The 18,571-nt window shown below is 35.8% G+C and overlaps 3 protein-coding genes across 9 annotated transcripts; all 3 read left to right on the plus strand.

Moving 5' to 3' along the window:
- Window positions 1–481: 481 nt before the first annotated feature.
- LOC116004171 (protein HGH1 homolog) lies at window positions 482–4,817 on the plus strand. The gene is made up of 9 exons (XM_031244104.1): window positions 482–640; window positions 798–920; window positions 1,423–1,620; window positions 1,739–1,817; window positions 2,502–2,647; window positions 2,743–2,856; window positions 3,457–3,588; window positions 4,228–4,341; window positions 4,455–4,817. Exons 1-9 carry the CDS (start codon window positions 587–589, stop codon window positions 4,497–4,499), a joined length of 1,005 nt encoding a protein of 334 aa, XP_031099964.1. The 5' UTR covers window positions 482–586; the 3' UTR covers window positions 4,500–4,817.
- A 3,102-nt stretch (window positions 4,818–7,919) lies between these two features.
- Window positions 7,920–12,300, plus strand: LOC116005301 (sphinganine C4-monooxygenase 1-like). The gene is made up of 3 exons (XM_031245570.1): window positions 7,920–8,402; window positions 9,542–10,120; window positions 11,817–12,300. The coding sequence occupies exons 1-2, from the start codon at window positions 8,187–8,189 to the stop codon at window positions 10,091–10,093; spliced, it is 768 nt and encodes a 255-aa protein (XP_031101430.1). The 5' UTR covers window positions 7,920–8,186; the 3' UTR covers window positions 10,094–10,120; window positions 11,817–12,300.
- A 280-nt stretch (window positions 12,301–12,580) lies between these two features.
- Window positions 12,581–18,444, plus strand: LOC116004674 (putative pentatricopeptide repeat-containing protein At2g01510). 7 transcript variants are annotated; one of them, XR_004094847.1, is made up of 5 exons: window positions 12,581–13,042; window positions 14,551–14,622; window positions 14,734–17,332; window positions 17,542–17,602; window positions 17,714–18,444. XR_004094847.1 is itself a non-coding variant. In XM_031244819.1 (4 exons), exons 2-3 carry the CDS (start codon window positions 14,555–14,557, stop codon window positions 17,114–17,116), a joined length of 2,451 nt encoding a protein of 816 aa, XP_031100679.1. In that variant the 5' UTR covers window positions 12,581–13,042; window positions 14,551–14,554; the 3' UTR covers window positions 17,117–17,127; window positions 17,204–18,444. The 7 variants fall into 7 exon arrangements, 2 of the variants coding, with proteins under 2 accessions (XP_031100679.1, XP_031100678.1); XR_004094844.1 differs by having other exon boundaries at window positions 14,734–17,682; window positions 17,770–18,444; XR_004094845.1 differs by having other exon boundaries at window positions 14,734–17,602.
- The last annotated feature ends 127 nt before the right edge of the window (window positions 18,445–18,571 follow it).

The following is an 18,571-nucleotide window of genomic DNA, read 5'->3' on the forward strand; positions in this document are numbered from 1 at the left end:
AATATGATATTGGAAATAGGTGTAGTAAAACCCTTATCAGGATTGTGGATCAATAAACACTTACAATGGATCCATTTGTGGGGAGTTATGTCCAAAAAGCACTTTTGCTCTTTATATCCTAGTTTTTGCGTCAAATTTCAATTTGTGAACCTTTGCTTTATGCATTTGTTGTTCATAGCCAGTTCATTGTAGGTCTCTCAATAGCAATAATGACATTTTAAGTTATTGTTGAACGAAGACGGGTAAAAGACAATCATGTAAATAAAATAACCATGACTAAGGTAACATGTTATTTAGTACAATTGTATGATTTTAAGTTGTTCGATGAATTAATTACTTTAAAAAAAATTAATGACCCAATTGTATATTTGTGTTTAATAATGATTGCCGGTTTAATTTAAGTTTATTTAATATTAAAAGAAAAAAAAAAGAGAAAGAAAACGAGGGAGATGCTATCACCCTTACGACGCCGTTTCAGAAGTGGTTTGACTGTGGGCAACCCTGCACAGAGTACCGAGCTGAAGAAAAACCTGCACTGGCGGCTCTGACAGTAGTCTTACGTTTGCGGCTGTGAAGGAAATCATCAATGGCGAATGAACTTGAAGAACTGATTGGCTTCCTCTCATCTCCTTCTCCCCCCGTAAGCAATGTTTCTCGTCCACATACATATATATATATATATATATATATATATATATATATATATATATATATATCGTGTTTATCTATTGTATATACCACTGAAAGCTGAAACTTCGAGGGTTTTGGTTTTGTATGTGTAAACCACTCAAATTTAGATCAAGAAAGCGGCTGTAGGTATTCTTCGTGACTATACGGGGTCCGACGATGGGCTGCAATCTCTGGGAAGATACTCCAGCATTGTGCTTCCGCCTTTGTCACGCCTGCTCGCTGAAAACAAGGTTTTTTATTATTATTATTTTTCTATATTTGTTTATTTCTGTTTCAATTAGATAAAAACACAGTTCATATTTATGAGGAACAAATAATTTCAGGAAGTGCATATAAATTTGTTTGTCTAAAGCTTTTATATATAAGAGGTCCTAGTATCTAACTGTCCATTGAGTTTGGGCTGTCTATTTAAGCAGATGCTCTTACAAAACAAAATGTTCAATTTCTATTATTACAGAATGGCACTGTGTGAATTGTAATGATATATTAAGGGAATTTAGAAAGGTTAAGCAGTGTAACTGCAAAAGCTACTTTACAAATTACAATGTTAGTACATAAGATAGTTGGCCTCTGATTTGTGTAAAATTCATCAACAATACTTCTCATTTGTGTTACTTGTGGTCCTATATCAAGGTAGTGGTCTTTGTCTTAAGTAATATATGAAGGGATTTGATCTATCTCCTAATGGATGATTAACTTTTCTGTCCTGGCTCTTTTGATCACTCAATTTAGGTGGTTTCTGAACCTGCAGCACAAGCACTTGTGAATTTGTCACAAAAGCCAGAGTTAGCAGGTAAGATGGTCGAGATGGGTATGGTCAAAATGGCTATGGAGGTTCTCTATAAGAAGGATTGTGAAATTATTCATTTTCTGGTTATGCTTCTTGTCAATCTCACACAATTGGATGCCGGTGTTGACTCACTGATTAAGGTTATTTCTTGTTCCCTTTTTGTTCATTTGACATTAACATGCTCTTAAAGATGAATAAACTCTTGATAGGATTTTAATCTTATTCCTAATTTCTTGATTTCTTTACCTGGTCGATTAGTCGGGTGATGACAAGATACATGGCCTATATGTCATGAAGCTCGTGAGGTCATTCTGTTCATCCTCCAGTGAGAATAAAGGTGTGTGAAGATCCTAGTCTATTTTCCTTGGCTTTTGCAGTAGGTTCTCTTTTCTTGTTTCCAGTGCTTTACCAACTTTGGTCACCTGTTTTGACAAAATGAGCAAGTAAATGACAGAGGGAGATTGGGAAAGGACCATTTCACATTTTCACTTATGGTGGCTATGATTTTCCTTTTTTTTTTTTGGAGTTTATGCAATTTACACAATGTCAATTTTTTCCTTTGAATTTGATTGTCTATTTTTATGTTTTTCCCTAGTATTTTGTGATATTGGTGTAAAATCCAAGGCCTACGCAATGTCATTTTTATCTTATGCCTTCTGTGCTTGTATCATCAATTAAGACGCTTCTGTCTTAGGCTCACAGCCTCAATTAGTTGTGTGTGTGTGTGGAGGGGGGTGGGGAGGAGTCTCCACTTCTAATAGGAAGCGAAGGATGAGGGTATCTAAGAAGTAGTAACAACGGGAATTGTGGCAGTTTTCTTTGCTATCTAAATTTCATGATGTTTATAAGATAAACCTTAACACATGCCTAAATAGAACAATTTTGGCTTCATAGTAGCTAGGAACATCCCTTCACTTACCTATTGGTTAGAAAAAGTTAAGCTTGAAGAATATGATTGAATCCATAAACCAAATATTGGTTGACATTTAGATTATTTTTCATCAAAACCTATGATCATCAGGTGATCCCTTTGAGCATGTGGCTTCTGTATTGGTGAACATTTCAAAAAGAGAAGAAGGGAGGAAACTTCTGCTGGACCCCAAGCGAGGACTTCTGAAGCAGATTATTCGGCAGTTTGATTCAGGAAGCATGCTGCGAAAGAAAGGGGTGTGTGTGAGAAATCCATTTTAATTCAATATGGATAATAATGAAGTAGAGATTATGGAATGCAACTTTTCTTTAATAGTAATTTTTTACTATAGGTCTCCGGAACTATTCGTAACTGCTGCTTTGAAGCTGAAAATCAGCTACAAAATTTGCTTTTAATTTCAGAGTTTCTATGGCCAGCTCTCCTACTGCCAGTTGCTGGAAATAAGGTGACTTACTTTCTCTTGCTCTTGGGACTTGGGGTGTATATATGGAAATGATTGTGTGGATTACAAGGTCTAATTTGGAAATCAGTCAAATAATACAAAACACAGGGACTAGAGTGATTTAGCTTTTAGTCTTTTTGCTTGGGCAGCATCTAGTTTTGCCTTCTGAGAGGCTGGAATGTTTCTCATTTTTCAGTGGTTAAGAAGCCTTTGTTATTATCAGTCTTGTTAGTTTTCCTTTGAGAAGATTGGATTTCCTTCTTCTATACAGCGTTGTGATAAAAAAAGAAGTGCTTCATTCTGCCCCTTGAAATCTAAAGTTACATGAAGCTTGTCTTAGAACCGAAGTTTCATAGAATACATGAACATATGTGATTGTAAAGACTCTAAGTTGAAGTTAGCAATAACATCCTACAAAACAGTAGAAAGCCAGATGATCTAAGGGGGTGTTTGGTTTATGGTTTTGAACCCTACTATAGCATGATTGTTGTTGTTGTTGTTATTATTATTATTATTATTATTATTATTATTATTATTGGTTATAATTTCTAAATGCAGATGAAGTTAATAATTTGTTTCCACTTGTTGATTGACTTGCAACAGATCTATACTGAGCAAGACACATCTAAAATGCCACTTGAGCTTGCGAGTGCACTTTCCATTGAGCGTGAACCTGTGACTGATCCTGAAATTCGTGTACAATCATTGGAAGCTATTTATTTACTCGTCTTACAGGTAAACTTGGCATGTGGTTTTGGGAGCGATGTCACCCACAGGAAATTCCCTGGCTACTGAATTAAAAAGAGGGGAAAAGAATCAAATAAGCCCCTAAACTTTATTGAAAATTCAATTAGGCCTTTAAACTTTCAAAACGTGCAATTAAACCCATAAACATGTTATTTTGGAGCATTGAAGCCCCAAAACCGGTTGGTGACCTGTAATTGCAGGTCACTAAGGTTCCGGCGACCCTCCGGCCAACGAGGCTCTAATCAATTTTCGGCGACATTCCGGGGACAAACACCAGCGACCAGTTGGTTTGCCTTCTCCAATGACCAGTTGGTCACCTTTTACAAACTCGACTGGCGACCATTTGATGGTCGCCGGTCGCTTGTGTTTGCCCCCGAAAATTGGTCAAAGGGTCGCCGGAACCCTAGTGACCTGCAATTATAGGTCACCAACTGGTTTGGGCTTTAATGCTCCAAAATAACAAGTTTATGAGTTTAATTGTACCTTTTGAAAGTTTAAGGGCTTAATTGATTTTTCGAGTAAAGTTTAGAGGTTCTCTCTAAAAAGAATGGTGTATTTCACTATAGTTTACAGACATTTTAATGGTGATTTGTGTTGTGCCCTCTTTCTGCATCTTGATTGCCTCAGGAGGCCGGTCGAAGTGCATTTTGGTCAGTGAATGGTCCGAGGATACTACAAGTAGGGTATGAAGATGAAGAAGATCCGAAAGCAATGGAAGCATATGAGCGAGTTGGCTCCTTGGTATTGCAAAATCCCACTCTCTTTTCACTTTTTTCCACTCTATCTGCCTTTTTTAGTAAATAGCAGGCTCTTACTTTCAAACTCACCAATTACAAAATGTTCTGCTTTGCTAGCTGATCCAAGAGGGTAGCTTTGGGGAACCATCAACGGACAAATAACAGCCAAAATCTTGCCGGTTGTGTGGTTTAGTATATGGAAACCATTACGTTTGATGGATTTTGGTGGATAAATGCCCAGTCTATTGTCCAGGTATTGACAAGTATAGAAGCCCCCACTTGACACAACCTTTCATAGTGTTGATTGGAGAAAGGGTATATTAATGCATATCATGAAATTGAACCAAACCTTGTATTGTAGGTGTGATTTGTAGCATTTTATGATTAGGGTATAGTAATGCATACCATGAACATGAACCAATCAACCAAACTTGGTGTTTTTTTTTTTTTTTTATTTTATAAATATTATTAATTTAATCAGATTTTATTTTCCAATTCATTCACTCTCTTATTTAATACTAGCCGCAGGCACGTGTTGTGTTGTGTGAAACTTCTTATCCAGCGATCAGTTAATGTGTTTTAATTCTTAAATGATACTCCGTAATATATAGATATTACTGAAAATAGAAGGATATATAGATGGGGTAATAGGTAATTCTAGACAAATTGGTTAGACGGTTGATTTAGGCTATGTTTTGCAAATCTAGCTGAAAAGGTAGCTGAAAGCTGAAAAGTAGCTGAAAACTGAAAAGCTATAAGTTCGAAGCTGAAATCTTAAGAGCTGTTAAGCTAGCCTATAAGTTCGAAGCTGAAATCTTAAGAGCTGTTAAGCTAGCTTATAAGTTCGAAGCTGAAATCTTAAGAGCTGTTAAGCTAGCTGTTATGCTTAAAAGTGTTTGGTAAAATTAACTTTTTGATAAGGTTATGCTTAAAAGTGTTTGGTAAAATTAACTTTTTGATAAGTTGATGAATGTAAAAAGACTAAAAAGGACATCTTCATACAATTTAAATAATTTTAAATTTAAATAGGTTTGTTTATATATTAAAATATAAAATAATGAAATCAATATATTTAAATAAAATATAAAGTAAGAACATATATTTGAAAATATATAAAGTAAAAAAAAATGTTTATAATTCATAAGTTTAGTTCATACAAAAATTAATGTTCAAACATAAATGTCAAACTGAAATTACTACCAAACATAATGAAAAGAAAATGTCAAAATGGTTTTAATTGAGAGGAGGGGTAAAGGATGTCATTTATTTAAAATAATAAGGATAAAGATGAAAAAAAGTTAAAAAGCTACTAGCTTATTTTTGAAAAGCTACCGCAAGTAGCATTTCAAAATAAGCTCTTATTTTAAGCTACTAGCTTATTTTGAGAACATTACCAAACAGAGCTTATAGCTTATTAGTAGCTTAAAATAAGCTATAAGCTCTGCCAAACATAGCCTTAGTAATTACAAGAGTGTTTCTTGTGGTGTTTTGTAAGGGTCTACCCGGTTTGATATAATTATTTTATTAACATGATACAATTATGACACCAGTCATTGAGTTACTGTGATTTATATTATTCCAAATGTCTTGTCGGGTAGGGGTGTGAGGGCCCTTGGGATTGATGATTCAACTTTTTTGGGGAAGAAAATGTAAAATTAAACATTAGGAGTACATTAATGTGTGAAACTTTGTTCCCAACAATCAATTAATGTGTTTTAATTCTTAAATAAATGATGATATAAAAATATTAAGGGAAAAATGGTCAAATAAACTCTCGAACTTTAACTGAAAAGTCAATTAGCCCCCTAAACTTTTTAAAGGTGCAATTACACCCATCAACAATTCATTTTGATGCAATGAAACCCAAAAACCGGTTAATGACCTTCTATCACAGGTCATTAGGGTTCCGGCCACACTCCAGCGAAATTTCAGACGAAAAATTGATCGGCGACTGGCGAACGGTTGCCGATCAGGGAGAAGTTACAGAGAATGACTAAATTTACCATTATTATACCAGGGAGGGATTAAATATGTCATTTTTCATTTTTTTTTATTTGTTCTCCAAAGTTAGAGAGAAAAACTAGAGCCCAAAGGGCAAAGTAAGTAAGGCAAATTTTTATGTGGACCATGGTGCACACAATACTGCATGGATCATGAAAAGTACATTATTTGTGTACTTAATGTATATTATACAAAATAATACTGTATATTTTTAATACTCAAATAATATATTTTTTTTCTGAACACATTATTTGTGTACTGAATCAACATTATTTATGAATAATATACTTTTTTTTTTTAAATAATGTAATTTTTCTTAGGCGCGGTTAATGGACCACTTAGGAGCCTGGATGATCCCCATCTAGTTGAGGCTCTAGCGGTAAAGGAAACACTATCTTGGCTCAAAGATTAAGGTTGTCAGCGAGTAAAGATCGAGTCAGATTATCTCAATGTCTGTCACCTTTTAAATAATTCAAATCCTCTGATAAATCCTACGTTGGTTGTGTTATGGAGGGATGTTGTAAGTTGGCGACAAATTTTATTGTGGACCAAAGTCCATGTAATAATATGGTCCATGAAATAAGTATAATTTTAATTACACTTCAGTTTCATTTGACAATATTGCTCTGTTTTTTAGCTTCATTTTCCACGCACATTAGTTTGATATACCAAAGTATCGTTTTAATTCTACTATAGTTTTATTTGACAATATACATTATTGTATGAGCTCTACTTTGTAGTTTCATTTTTCACGCACTAGTTTAATTATAATAATGCTTTAATTACACCCCACGTTCATTTGACAATATATGTTATTATATGATTGGATTTTTGTTTCATTTTTCACACACTAATTTTATTATAACAAAAAGAATCATTTTAATTATACCACATTTTCATTTAACAATATACGTTATTGAATGAGCTCTATTTTTTAGTTTTATTTTAATAACACTAAAGTATCATTTTAATTATACTACAATTTCATTTGACGACCATGATCCACGTAGCACTATAGAACACATTGTATAACAACCGTAAGTTGCTGGCAAAGATAACAGATTCTCAGGCCTTTTCCAATAGTATAAATTTTGGTGTGGGTTTTGAGGAGTTTTTGTAGGTGTGATTAGGAAAGAGAAAGTGAGATGGAGAAAAAAGAAAAAAACAAAATATAAAACTGAAAAGGAAAAAAAAAATCACATTTACGCTGCACGCGCCCTCTGGGTGCGCTACTTGCGCGCAACGCGCTGAAGGTTGTCTTGGTTAAATAAAAATGGGCCCCACCCTCTAATAAAATCCCATGCTTGCAGGAAATGCCAACACCTTCTCTCTCCTCTTTTATTACCCTTTCAACTCATCCCCTTTTTCTTAAACTTTGTGTAAAACCCCATTATTGGGGAGGGGCTCAGTCTGGTTTCATAATTAGGCATTTTTCTATTTCAGGTTGCATCCAACACCTTTTTCTACTGCTTAATATATTAGTTAGTTTTGTTTCATAATCAGTTAGTTTTGTTTTTGCTTTCAAAAATGTACTTTCAATTTATATATAATTGTACACAAATAATATATATATATTTTTTATTTGTGAAGCTATCCATCCAATAACCAAGTAGCTAACCATCAGGGATTCAGGGGTTCGGAACAGTTCTTTGCCGCCGTTTTGCCACGTCATCTACCCGACAATTTATATATTTCCAGAGAAAATTTTCAATCCTTCCCAAACAGATTCATCTGAAACCCTAGCTTTCAATTTCTCCTTCTATCTCTCTATATATTTTGTACGTAGATTTATACAACTACGGATTATTACATACGTACATATATTTATCTAAGAGAGTATAGAGGGAAATGGATGTTTCAGATGAACTGTTGGGGACGTTTGTGCCGATAGTGGTGTATTGGCTCTATTCAGGGATATATTCAATCCTGGGAGGTTTGCATAATTACAGGCTGCATTCCAAGAAGGAAGAAGATGAGAAGAATTTGGTTTCCAAGGCGGATGTTGTGAAAGGTGTTGTTCTCCAGCAGGCGGTGCAGGCAATTGTTGCCACCATCCTCTTCGCGGTATGATTTTATAATTATCCATGTTATAATTTTTATTTTTTTAGAATAAATTTTTTGAATTTTGATCTATGATTTTCCGCTAGATAAAAGGCTTTTAAGTTAATGAGCTTAAGGATCATTAATAGCTTCATTTAGCTGGACTTAGTTTAGTTGTATTTGTTTGTTGGATCTTAAATTTATCTAAAAGTTTTTATAAACTGGACTGGATTCCATATGTGGTTGGAATTTGCTGGAATAAGTATAACTAATTGGTGCAGGTTTGAAAGTTCCTAGTCCTTAGATTGGAGAAATTTGGTTTTATATGGGGAATAATGAATATAGTAGCACCTTTAGGAATTTAAGCAAGGGGAATTAGCGCAATCAATCTTGTGTGGCTTACACTCTTTTATTGGTTTTCATTTCTATAAATTGAGTACTCATGTATTTTGTGGCGCTTGCTAAGACAAGGAGGTCTAAATAGACGTTGCTCTAGCTGAATAATTTTAAGGGTAGTGGTCTGTTCTAATACCGGTTTGGTGCCCCTCAGTTTTGTACTTATATAGACCAATCAGTTCTTTATTTATGACATGCTTGGAAGTCAACCTCTAAACTGCCTCACTGATCATTGTTGTATTCATTTATTTTTTATTCTGCTTTGTTTAATAATTGTAAAGGAGTTGGCATTTTGATTTACTGCACAATGGTACCAGGTGCCCAGGTGGGTTCTTTGCAAAATCTTTGAACAACATTTTTTGGTCTACCAATCAGTTAGTGTCTCCGTGTGCCCGTGTCAGTGTTGTTTACTTGTTTCATTTATGTTATGAGCAATATACTAGCAGAAGGCTCATGGGGAGAATTAAATGAAGAAATAGAAGCCATGTACTAGACCTCTTCTTTATTGGGACTAAGATTTAGTTGAGTTGACTGAGTTTTTATTTTATTCCTTTTTCTGCCACCTTGGTACTATATATAAAATTTCTTTATCCAAAATAGTTATTTAATATTGAAAATGAATGCTTATTATGAGCTTGTGTTCCCTTGTGCTTGACAATTCTAAAGCTAATATTACTCCTTTTGTGGTCATCTGTTTTTCATATGTTCTCTCATGTGAGGATATGATCTTTTTTGTTCTCATGTCTATACATTGACTTTTTGAGCAGGTCACTGGAAATGATGGTGAGGTTGCTATAAACCAGGAATCACTTCTTGTTCTTGCAAGGCAATTTATTATTGCAATGGTGGTATTAGATACTTGGCAGTATTTTATGCACAGGTACATGCATCAAAACAAGTTTTTGTACCGGCACATCCATTCTCAACATCACCGGCTTGTTGTCCCGTATGCTTTTGGAGCTTTATACAATCATCCTCTTGAGGGTCTGATTCTTGATACCATTGGCGGTGCTCTGTCTTTCCTTGCTTCGGGCATGTCTCCTCGAGCTTCAATCTTCTTTTTCTCCTTTGCTACTATAAAGACAGTTGATGATCATTGTGGTCTATGGCTGCCGGGGAACCTTTTCCATATCTTCTTTAAGAATAATTCTGCATACCATGACATCCATCACCAGCTTTATGGAAGCAAATACAACTTTTCACAACCTTTCTTTGTGACATGGGATAGAATACTTGGTACTTATATGCCTTACGAACTACAACCAAGAGCAGATGGGGGTTTGGAAGCTAGGCCTACTAAAGATTGCAAGGACTATTGACAATACATACTTGGTTGTTCTTACAGAGTATGTGCCATTTTAATTCTCTCTTTTTTCTTTCCTCTTTCAAATGCTCAAAAACATGTAATTTGTGTATATCTACATGTTTGCATATATTGTTAAATGATTAGTTGCTTTAGTTCATACATGTGTTTAAGATTAATTAATGAATTTAGTATAAACCTTAGCATTTGATTTTCTGCTCCCCTCCTTAATCTTGACTTCTTATTTCCCACTTGTGGAAAAAATGGGAATACACAAGCTAGTGGTAAAATCCGTTGTGTTATTTGACTATTTGTAATAGCTCAATATGGATTAACACTGGAATTATGAGGCCTGCTTATTCTCTTTTCCGTCTGGCTTAGTTAAAATTTCATCACTTTGGAGTAATTTTCTTTGTTGCAACTTATAGAAGATATGGAGTAATGATCAGCCAAGTAGTAGACACGGAAGTGTGAACTTAAGATCTAAGGTAGTAAATATTTGGCACAACTTGCTTTATTTAGAATTTAGAAATAAGATGGAAAAGCATCTTGATCCCTAAATGAGCTACTAATTATTATGCAGATACTAATGATATCTGTTGAAATTGAGGGATTGAAAGACCTGGCGGGTGGGAATAACCACCACCCGCCAGTTAGGCGGAAGCAAAGTATGTGAGAAAACCAGAGAATAATAGAATGTATGAATATATTATAATGAAAGAGTACAAGAGTACAAGAGTTGTTCTCTATGCCTCTATATATACTAAACTAGATACCAAATCTACCATAATAGGAATAGGAAACCCTAATAGGAATAGGAAACTAAGTCCAGCCCACTAGGAGTTTCCTAATATTCAACAATATCCTTGAGTTACAGCAAAAGGTAGCAAATTTTGTCTGCGACTAAGATGCTCATTTCATATTAAAAATGTTAATCCCCTGTAAAATAAATTTGGCCTTAAATGAGTGTTTTTACAATTTTGCCTAAATATCACCCAAAATTAGGATTTCTAATGGAAGTTAATGACCGGAGGTCAGATTTGCTAATCTGCTACATTCTGGTGTCACTTGGATAAAATTTGCATCTCCCTGATAATTAGGGACCAATTTGGCTATTCACACATAACTTAGGGACCATTAATGCTTTCTCCCTTTAAATAATTAACTTATTAGTCGCTGTACTCAATGGACAGCTTATTTATGACATAAAATGCTTATTGCTTCTTCAAATAAGTTATAAATGTTTAGTGCAGTTCATTTAAGTTATAAGTTGTGAAAGTAAGCCTAAGCTATATCTGCACCAAATCTGGTTCAAAACTTATTCACTTAGCTTCCTTCATGTCATCATGTGTACCTTCTGGAAATCTATACATCTTAGTAGAGTTTGAATTTCCTTGAAAATATGACATCTAACTGATAAGATCCTTTACATGTTTTCCTCTTATTTGGCCGGATGTTGGTTAGTTGTCACTTGTCAGCTGTCACATTTCACCTTCCCCATCAAACCAACTGTATAGCTGTAATGGCCAGTATGTCAATGAAAGACCAATCTCATTCATCTAGTATTGCTTTGAAAAACAAATGTGCTTGCCTTATAAATATGTTTGTCCTACAAAGTGAGGGAATATGATTCTTTCTTGTGATGTGGATCATGTTTTTGTATAGCAAATAAATTATTGGCAGAGCAAGTTTGCCTGACAAGTTTTATTTTCTTTTGACATTATATATTTATATGACAGGCAATGCATGTATAATCTTATAGATAGCATCTCTGGTTATTGCCGGTGGATCCACCTGGTGTAGGCCCCCCGCGATTTACAGAATGCCACGCATTGTACCATTATAGATTCAGCAGCCTAAATCCAAATCCAGATAACAATTGACGAATTGGGAATACCACCAAACCCAGCATGTCAACGTAGAAGAAGAGACGTCGATGGAACTTTATAGGAGATGCCGAAATGAAGAGATCTGTGAGCCGGCTCTCTGCTCTTTTTCTTCTGTTTGAGGGATGGGATTATGGGAACAGTGTACAGAAAGAAAGGTATGTTGTTGGGGGATTGGAACAGTATACAGAAGGGTCCTTTTTCTCTCTTTTGTTATCTCAGAAAAATGAAAATTGGAAGAAGATATGATTTATTATGATTATATTCTATTATGGAAAGCTATGTTGATTGCACAAATACACACTTCAATATATTGTGATGTATGAGTTGTTATGTTGATAGTGTCTCATACTACAAAAGCTCCTTCGTGTCTGTCAGCCTTTGGTTCCTAATAATTTTTTTCACCCATCAAATAATGAAATCAATCTTTTCCAATAAATTTTTTTTCATTAAGTTTAAATTACAATCGTCAATGCCAAGCACCTTGTATTCAAAAAAAATTACAACCGTCAAACGGTTCTGTTTTTGTTTTGTATTTTTTCCTTTAAAAAAAACTCAAGTGATCTCAACTTCGAATCTCACCCTCATGTATATACAAGGGATCCAATTCAAATTATACAAGGGATCCAATTCAAATCTTCTATCCTCCAATCAATACCTTTAAGTTTAGTGACAAACTAACAATTCTAGGAGTTTAGTTCACGAAAAATATTTGAAGGGAAATGAGAGTGAAATTCCATTATTTGATCAGCGAGAGAGAAGTTATGAGAATATTAATTATGGAGTACATTGTTTGGTTGGATTTGTGATTGTACTGAATAATGAGTATAAAGACATATATGTCCCTATACAACAACAACACTAATAATTTTTTTTCAGAAAAAAGTAATAATAATTTATGAATTAAAATATTAGAGAATAGAGATTAGCTTCAGTGTTTCTTCAAAAAAAAAAAGAAGAAGAAGATTAGTTTCAGTGCTTCACTGCTTCTAGCCGCCCTTCCGCCGTCTGCGACTGCTTCCCTGCTCCTCCGTCGGCGCCTGCTGCCCAGCTCCGTCATCCGGAGATTCTCGACGAAGGTACTCATTCTACTCACAGCTCCTCTCCTTGATTTCTAGCTTGAATAGGTTGAATATTGATTTCTAGCTTGAACATTGATTGTTTGAAGGAGTAGAAGCCTTGATTCCCTTGAAGGCTAGGTCAATTTCTAGCCTTGAATCCTTGATTCCCTGTTTCCCTTGCATTCTAGGTTAATTTGCCTTTGCCATTTCCAGAATTTATGCCTCTGAAGCACAAGGGTAAAATAGTTCTACAATCTCACTTTTTGTTCCCAACTGACACGGAAAATAAAATTCCAATGAACCAAACATAAGAAAAGAACATTTTCGTTGGAAAAGCTATTCCTGCCAATCAAACATGCCTAAGTCCAGGGACTTTTTTTATTTTATTTTATTTTATTTTTTATTGTGGTGCTGTACCAGTATGGCAGTACCACTGTGCCTAAAGAGCTTAAACCCATAAACCCTTCCGGTCCAACCTCGTTCGATTCCTGCCTTCTTTCCTCCCTCGACCCACTGCTCTTCCTTACAGTAACGAAGCCTGCTGCATTATATGCTATTATGCTTAATTCGAAAATCGAAATCGCTGGTGTATTGAGTTACTGCGGTGCGGCGTGCTGACATTTATCGCTTTCTTTATATTATTTCGCCCCATTCGATTGGTTCACCCTTAAAGACAGCTCAACTGAGGTAAAATTTTTCATGCTTTTTGTAAAAAGAAGTTAACTTGGTATTGATTTAGATTTGACTGTAAAGTTTTTTTTCTTTAATCAAATTTTGAGGTTTTATTCTAAATTTTTAAAAAATGTAATCTGGGTAAAAAATATATGATTGTGGTTTCTTCTCTATGTTGTTTGTGAGTTTTCCCTATAGCTGATTCCTGTGTGTGTTGCATTCCATTAATTTTTATTTATTTATTTTCCTTTTACTACGGAGATAAATTCATAAAAAATGTACTTTGGGTGGTAGAGATGGTATGAACGTGACTTGGATTTGCCACTCAAATTAATGGCCAAAATGAAAAAATGCAGTCTGTGACATGAGATAGAACAAATGAAAAGAAAGAAACTAATGGGAGTGTATGAAACTATGACTACGTGCAAAGATGGTTGAATCTCCTTCATAGTCAAGTCCAAGACAAAGCTCCCCGAACTTAATTGGGTCGGCATGCCTAACTCGGTCATACCTTAGCGTCTAAGGCAACAACCCTTGACTCTATTGTCGACCCCTACGTATTTTATGGCAAGCTTGCTGGTTGACCCGTTCATTCATTGGGTTTAACATGGTCACACAATCCATGCGTGACATTTGTTTGTTTAGTGTAATCATAGACTTTTTGGTTCTTGAATATTGAGAATTCACTATACCCATTCATTAAGTACAAACATCATTTATTGATCACCTGAACAAGCTGTCTGTGTTGTTGTTAACCTCACTTATTGGCACATAGTTTCACCTATCTTTGTCCCATCATCATATTGTTGCAGCACTTTAAAAGTCTCATAACCTTTTTCTGGTTTTACTTGTAGTACAATGAATTATTCAAAATCTACAAAGCATTGGAGTGCAGTCGCAGTGTTTGCAAAGCGATTTTACTGTGGGTACTAGTTTATCATAATTATTACTTTTGGCTTCATCTTATATTCTTCTGTAGTATATGCATATATATATATATATATATATATGTTTAATTGAGAATGTTCCCACTGCAGTAAGCACTATGTTGAAATTCCGGTGGATGCCCTCATCGTCAAAACTGGGTTTGATCCACAAATATCTAGGTTCAACTACCAGCTGAAGAATTTAGTTAGAAGCAATCAGATGGCTCAGGCCCAAGAACTTTATGAACACATGCCTTCTAGAAATACTTGCACAGTGAATATGATGATTTCAGGTTATGTGAATTCTGGTAATCTTTCTCGTGCTAGTGAGATGTTTGATAGTATGGATGAACGTACAGAAGTGTCATGGACAATAATGATTGGTGCATACTCGCATAATAAGCAGCCCAAGGAAGCTTTCACTCTCTATGCTGAGATGTGTAGAGCGGGGATGAAGCCAGATTATATCACCTTTGCAACACTATTATCTGGTTGTGATGACACATCAACTGCTAAAGAAGCACTTCAGATTCATGCCCATATCATTAAGTTGGGGTTCAATTCAATCTCCATGGTTGGCAATAGCTTGATGGATTCTTACTGCAAATGCCAACGCCTTGATCTAGCCCTTCAACTCTTCAATGAAATCACAACAAAAGATTCAGTGAGCTTCAATGCAATGATAACAGGATACTCAAAACATGGTTCAAATGAAGAAGCACTAAAGCTATTTCAAGAAATGCAACATTTGGGTCTGAAGCCTTCAGATTTCACTTTTGCAGCAGTGCTAGGTGCTATTGTTGGATTAGATGATGCTACATTTGGGAAACAACTTCATGGACTTGCCATCAAGACCAGCTATGTTCGGAATGTATTTGTAGGCAATGCTTTACTTGATTTTTACTCTAAACATGACAATTTAGATGATGCAAATAAACTCTTTGGTGAAATGCCTGAGTTGGATGGTGTTTCATACAATATTATAATTACAGGATTTGCATGGGGTGGTCAGTATGAAAAATCGTTCACTCTCTTCCGTAAATTAAATAGCACTACATTTGACAGAAGACAGTTTCCTTTTGCAACTATGCTGAGCATTGCTGCAACTACTCAGAATTTAGAAATGGGAAGGCAAATCCATGCACAAGGAATAGTGACAAAAGCAGATTCAGAGGTACAAGTGGGGAATGCTCTAGTTGACATGTACGCGAAATGTGACAGATTAGAGGAAACAAATGCCATTTTTGCAAATCTGGCTCACAGTTCTGTTTCATGGACAGCCATAATCTCAGTATATGTCCAAAAGGGTCTTTTTGAGGAAGCCCTCAAAGTGTTCAAGGAGATGTCTAGAGAAAATGTTCATGGTGACCAGGCCACTTTTGCAAGTCTACTAAAAGCTTCAGCAAACTTGGCTTCAGTTGCACTAGGGAGGCAGTTACACTCATATGTCGTCAGATTAGGATTGATGTCAAATGTTTTCTCAGGTAGTGCACTTCTGGACATGTATGCAAAATGCGGGTCTATAAAAGATGCAAAAAAGATTTTCAAAGAGATGCCTGATAGAAATATAGTCTCCTGGAATGCAATGTTCTCAGCACATGCTCAAAATGGTGATGGCGAAGCTACCCTGAGGTCCTTTGAGGAGATGATTGAATCAGGTCTTCATCCTGATTCCGTTAGTTTTCTCTGTGTCTTAACTGCCTGCAGTCACCATGGGCTTGTTGAAGCTGCACAAGAGTATTTCAGTTCCATGACTCAAGTATATAATTTGGACCCAAAGAGAGAACACTATACCACCATGGTTGATGTTCTGTGCAGAAAGGGAAGATTTGATGAGGCAGAAAAATTAATTACCGAAATGCCGTATGAGCCAGATGAGATCCTGTGGTCATCAGTTTTGAACTCATGCAGAATTCATAAGAATCAGGAGCTTGCTCAAAAAGCCGCCGAGCAACTATTCAAGATGGACATATTAAGAGATGCTGCTGCTTATGTCAATATGTCTAACATCTATGCAGAGGCTGGCCAATGGCACAATGTAGCATCAGTGAAAAAGGCTATGAGGGAAAGGGGAATTAAGAAAGTAGCAGCATATAGCTGGGTTGAAATTGGCCATATAGTTCATAAATTTACTGCAAATGATAGGGCCCACCCACAGATTGAGGTGATTAGAAGGAAAATTGATTCATTGGGGAAGCAGATGGAAAAGGAAGGGTACAAGCCAGACACTAGTTGTGCCATTCACGATGTAGATGAAGATATTAAAGTAGAATCACTTAAATATCACAGTGAAAGATTAGCTATTGCTTTTGCTTTGATTAGTACTCCAGAAGGGTCACCTATTGTAGTGATGAAAAACTTGCGAGCTTGTATAGACTGTCATGCAGCCATCAAAATAATTTCGAGAATCGTTGGGAGGGAGATTATTGTTCGAGATTCAAGTAGATTCCATCATTTTAGAGATGGATCGTGTTCATGTGGAGACTACTGGTGACTTAATAATTGGTAAATGAGTGAATCCTTCATTTGCTTGGAGCTGTTAGATTATGCGGCAGTGCTCATATGAATTTCAACTCTACAGCCATGTTATGCTATCCATGAGGCTGTGATACCTTTGCAACTCTAAAACGTCTATTACATTTGTACAATCTGTGCCTGCCCCTTGGAAGAAATGATTGGCGATACTGAAATGATAGTTTGGTACTCTGCTGTAAGTATCTTCCCTTATAAATGTGCCTTGTTTAGGATGTTGTTTGAATATATGATTAAGTTTGTGGAAACTAGTTGCTGGTCTTTTGCAGAATATGGTGAATGGAGCAACAGTGAACAAACATTCTGCTTTTACCCTTTTAGTTCGGCAGTATAACTGCTTACTTGTTATTTATTCTTTCTAGCCTGATAATCTTTGCTAAATGTCAGACGTGCTCAATGCATAGGTGTCTCCACTGGTTTGCTTTTCCTCATTGATGATTTCTTATAGGTGTCTCCACTGGTTTGCTTTTCCACATTGATGATTTCTTTTAACATCTAGGTTTATGCAACTTGATTGAACACAATGAGGTTTGTGGTAATATTCTTTTGTTCATCCCAGTTATGTCAGCATACTACGCCCATTCAGCAGCACACCAAACTTGTGTTTGCTTGCAGCCAGAGGCACCAATGTTGGAGAAAGCGCTAGTCGGGTGCTCGGGGGTGCTTAGGCGGCCGAGAATTTTTTTTTAAAAAAAAAAAGAAGAAAAGAGAGGCAGTTTTCTAGCATTTTGTGGCTGGCGACAACAATGTGCTGCAGAGCAGGCAACGACAAGCAGACCGCAATCGAAAAGGCTTAAAGGAGTGGATGATGGCTGGAGGAGGAGCAGGCGACGATGGCTGGAGAAGGAGCAGGCAATGATGGACGATTGGCTCTGTTGAGTGTGGACGGCGATGCTGAGCTTTGGACGACGCTGTTTGTTTTTGTTTGTTTGTTTTGTTTTGTTTTGTTTTGTTTGTTTGTTTGTTTGTTTTTTTTGTTTTTTTGTTTTTTTTTTTTTGTTTTTTTGTTTTTTTGTTTTTTTGTTTTTTTTTTTTTAACTTTTAGCTGATGCCTGATGGGCACTAGGAATTTGGGAGAATTAGGAAATTTGGGCACCAACTCGGGTGATTCAACCAAGTTCAGTGTCAACTCAGTCACGTTGGACACCGAGTTAGGTGTTGACTCGGCCTACCGACTAAAAGGCCCCTAGGCAGTTGCCTAGATTGAATTTTGCAACATGTGAACAAATCTGTTTGGTTTAGACTTAGACTTATTTTAGACTGAGAAATATAAAATATGCATTATGGATTTGTTTTTTAAATTTTCAAATTTAAATTATTAGTGAAAATAAATAAATAAATATGTGCGTAAGAGTATCATGGAATGCTTGGGATTCTCAAACCAAATTGAAATCCGAACCAAAATTGAACTATTTGA

The sequence above is a fragment of the Ipomoea triloba genome, chromosome 14 (genome assembly GCF_003576645.1).
Source record: "Ipomoea triloba cultivar NCNSP0323 chromosome 14, ASM357664v1".
NCBI lineage: Eukaryota > Viridiplantae > Streptophyta > Magnoliopsida > Solanales > Convolvulaceae > Ipomoea > Ipomoea triloba.

Coding starts and splice junctions, on each gene's coding strand:
- LOC116004171 (XM_031244104.1), top strand. CDS start 587: ATGGCGAATGAACTTGAAGAACTGATTGGCTTCCTCTCATCTCCTTCT. Junction 1,818..2,501: donor ATCCTCCAGTGAGAATAAAG/GTGTGTGAAGAT, acceptor TATGATCATCAG/GTGATCCCTTTGAGCATGTG. Junction 2,648..2,742: donor GCATGCTGCGAAAGAAAGGG/GTGTGTGTGAGA, acceptor TTTTTACTATAG/GTCTCCGGAACTATTCGTAA.
- LOC116005301 (XM_031245570.1), top strand. CDS start 8,187: ATGGATGTTTCAGATGAACTGTTGGGGACGTTTGTGCCGATAGTGGTG. Junction 8,403..9,541: donor TTGCCACCATCCTCTTCGCG/GTATGATTTTAT, acceptor CTTTTTGAGCAG/GTCACTGGAAATGATGGTGA.
- LOC116004674 (XM_031244818.1), top strand. CDS start 14,555: ATGAATTATTCAAAATCTACAAAGCATTGGAGTGCAGTCGCAGTGTTT. Junction 14,623..14,733: donor GCAAAGCGATTTTACTGTGG/GTACTAGTTTAT, acceptor TTCCCACTGCAG/TAAGCACTATGTTGAAATTC.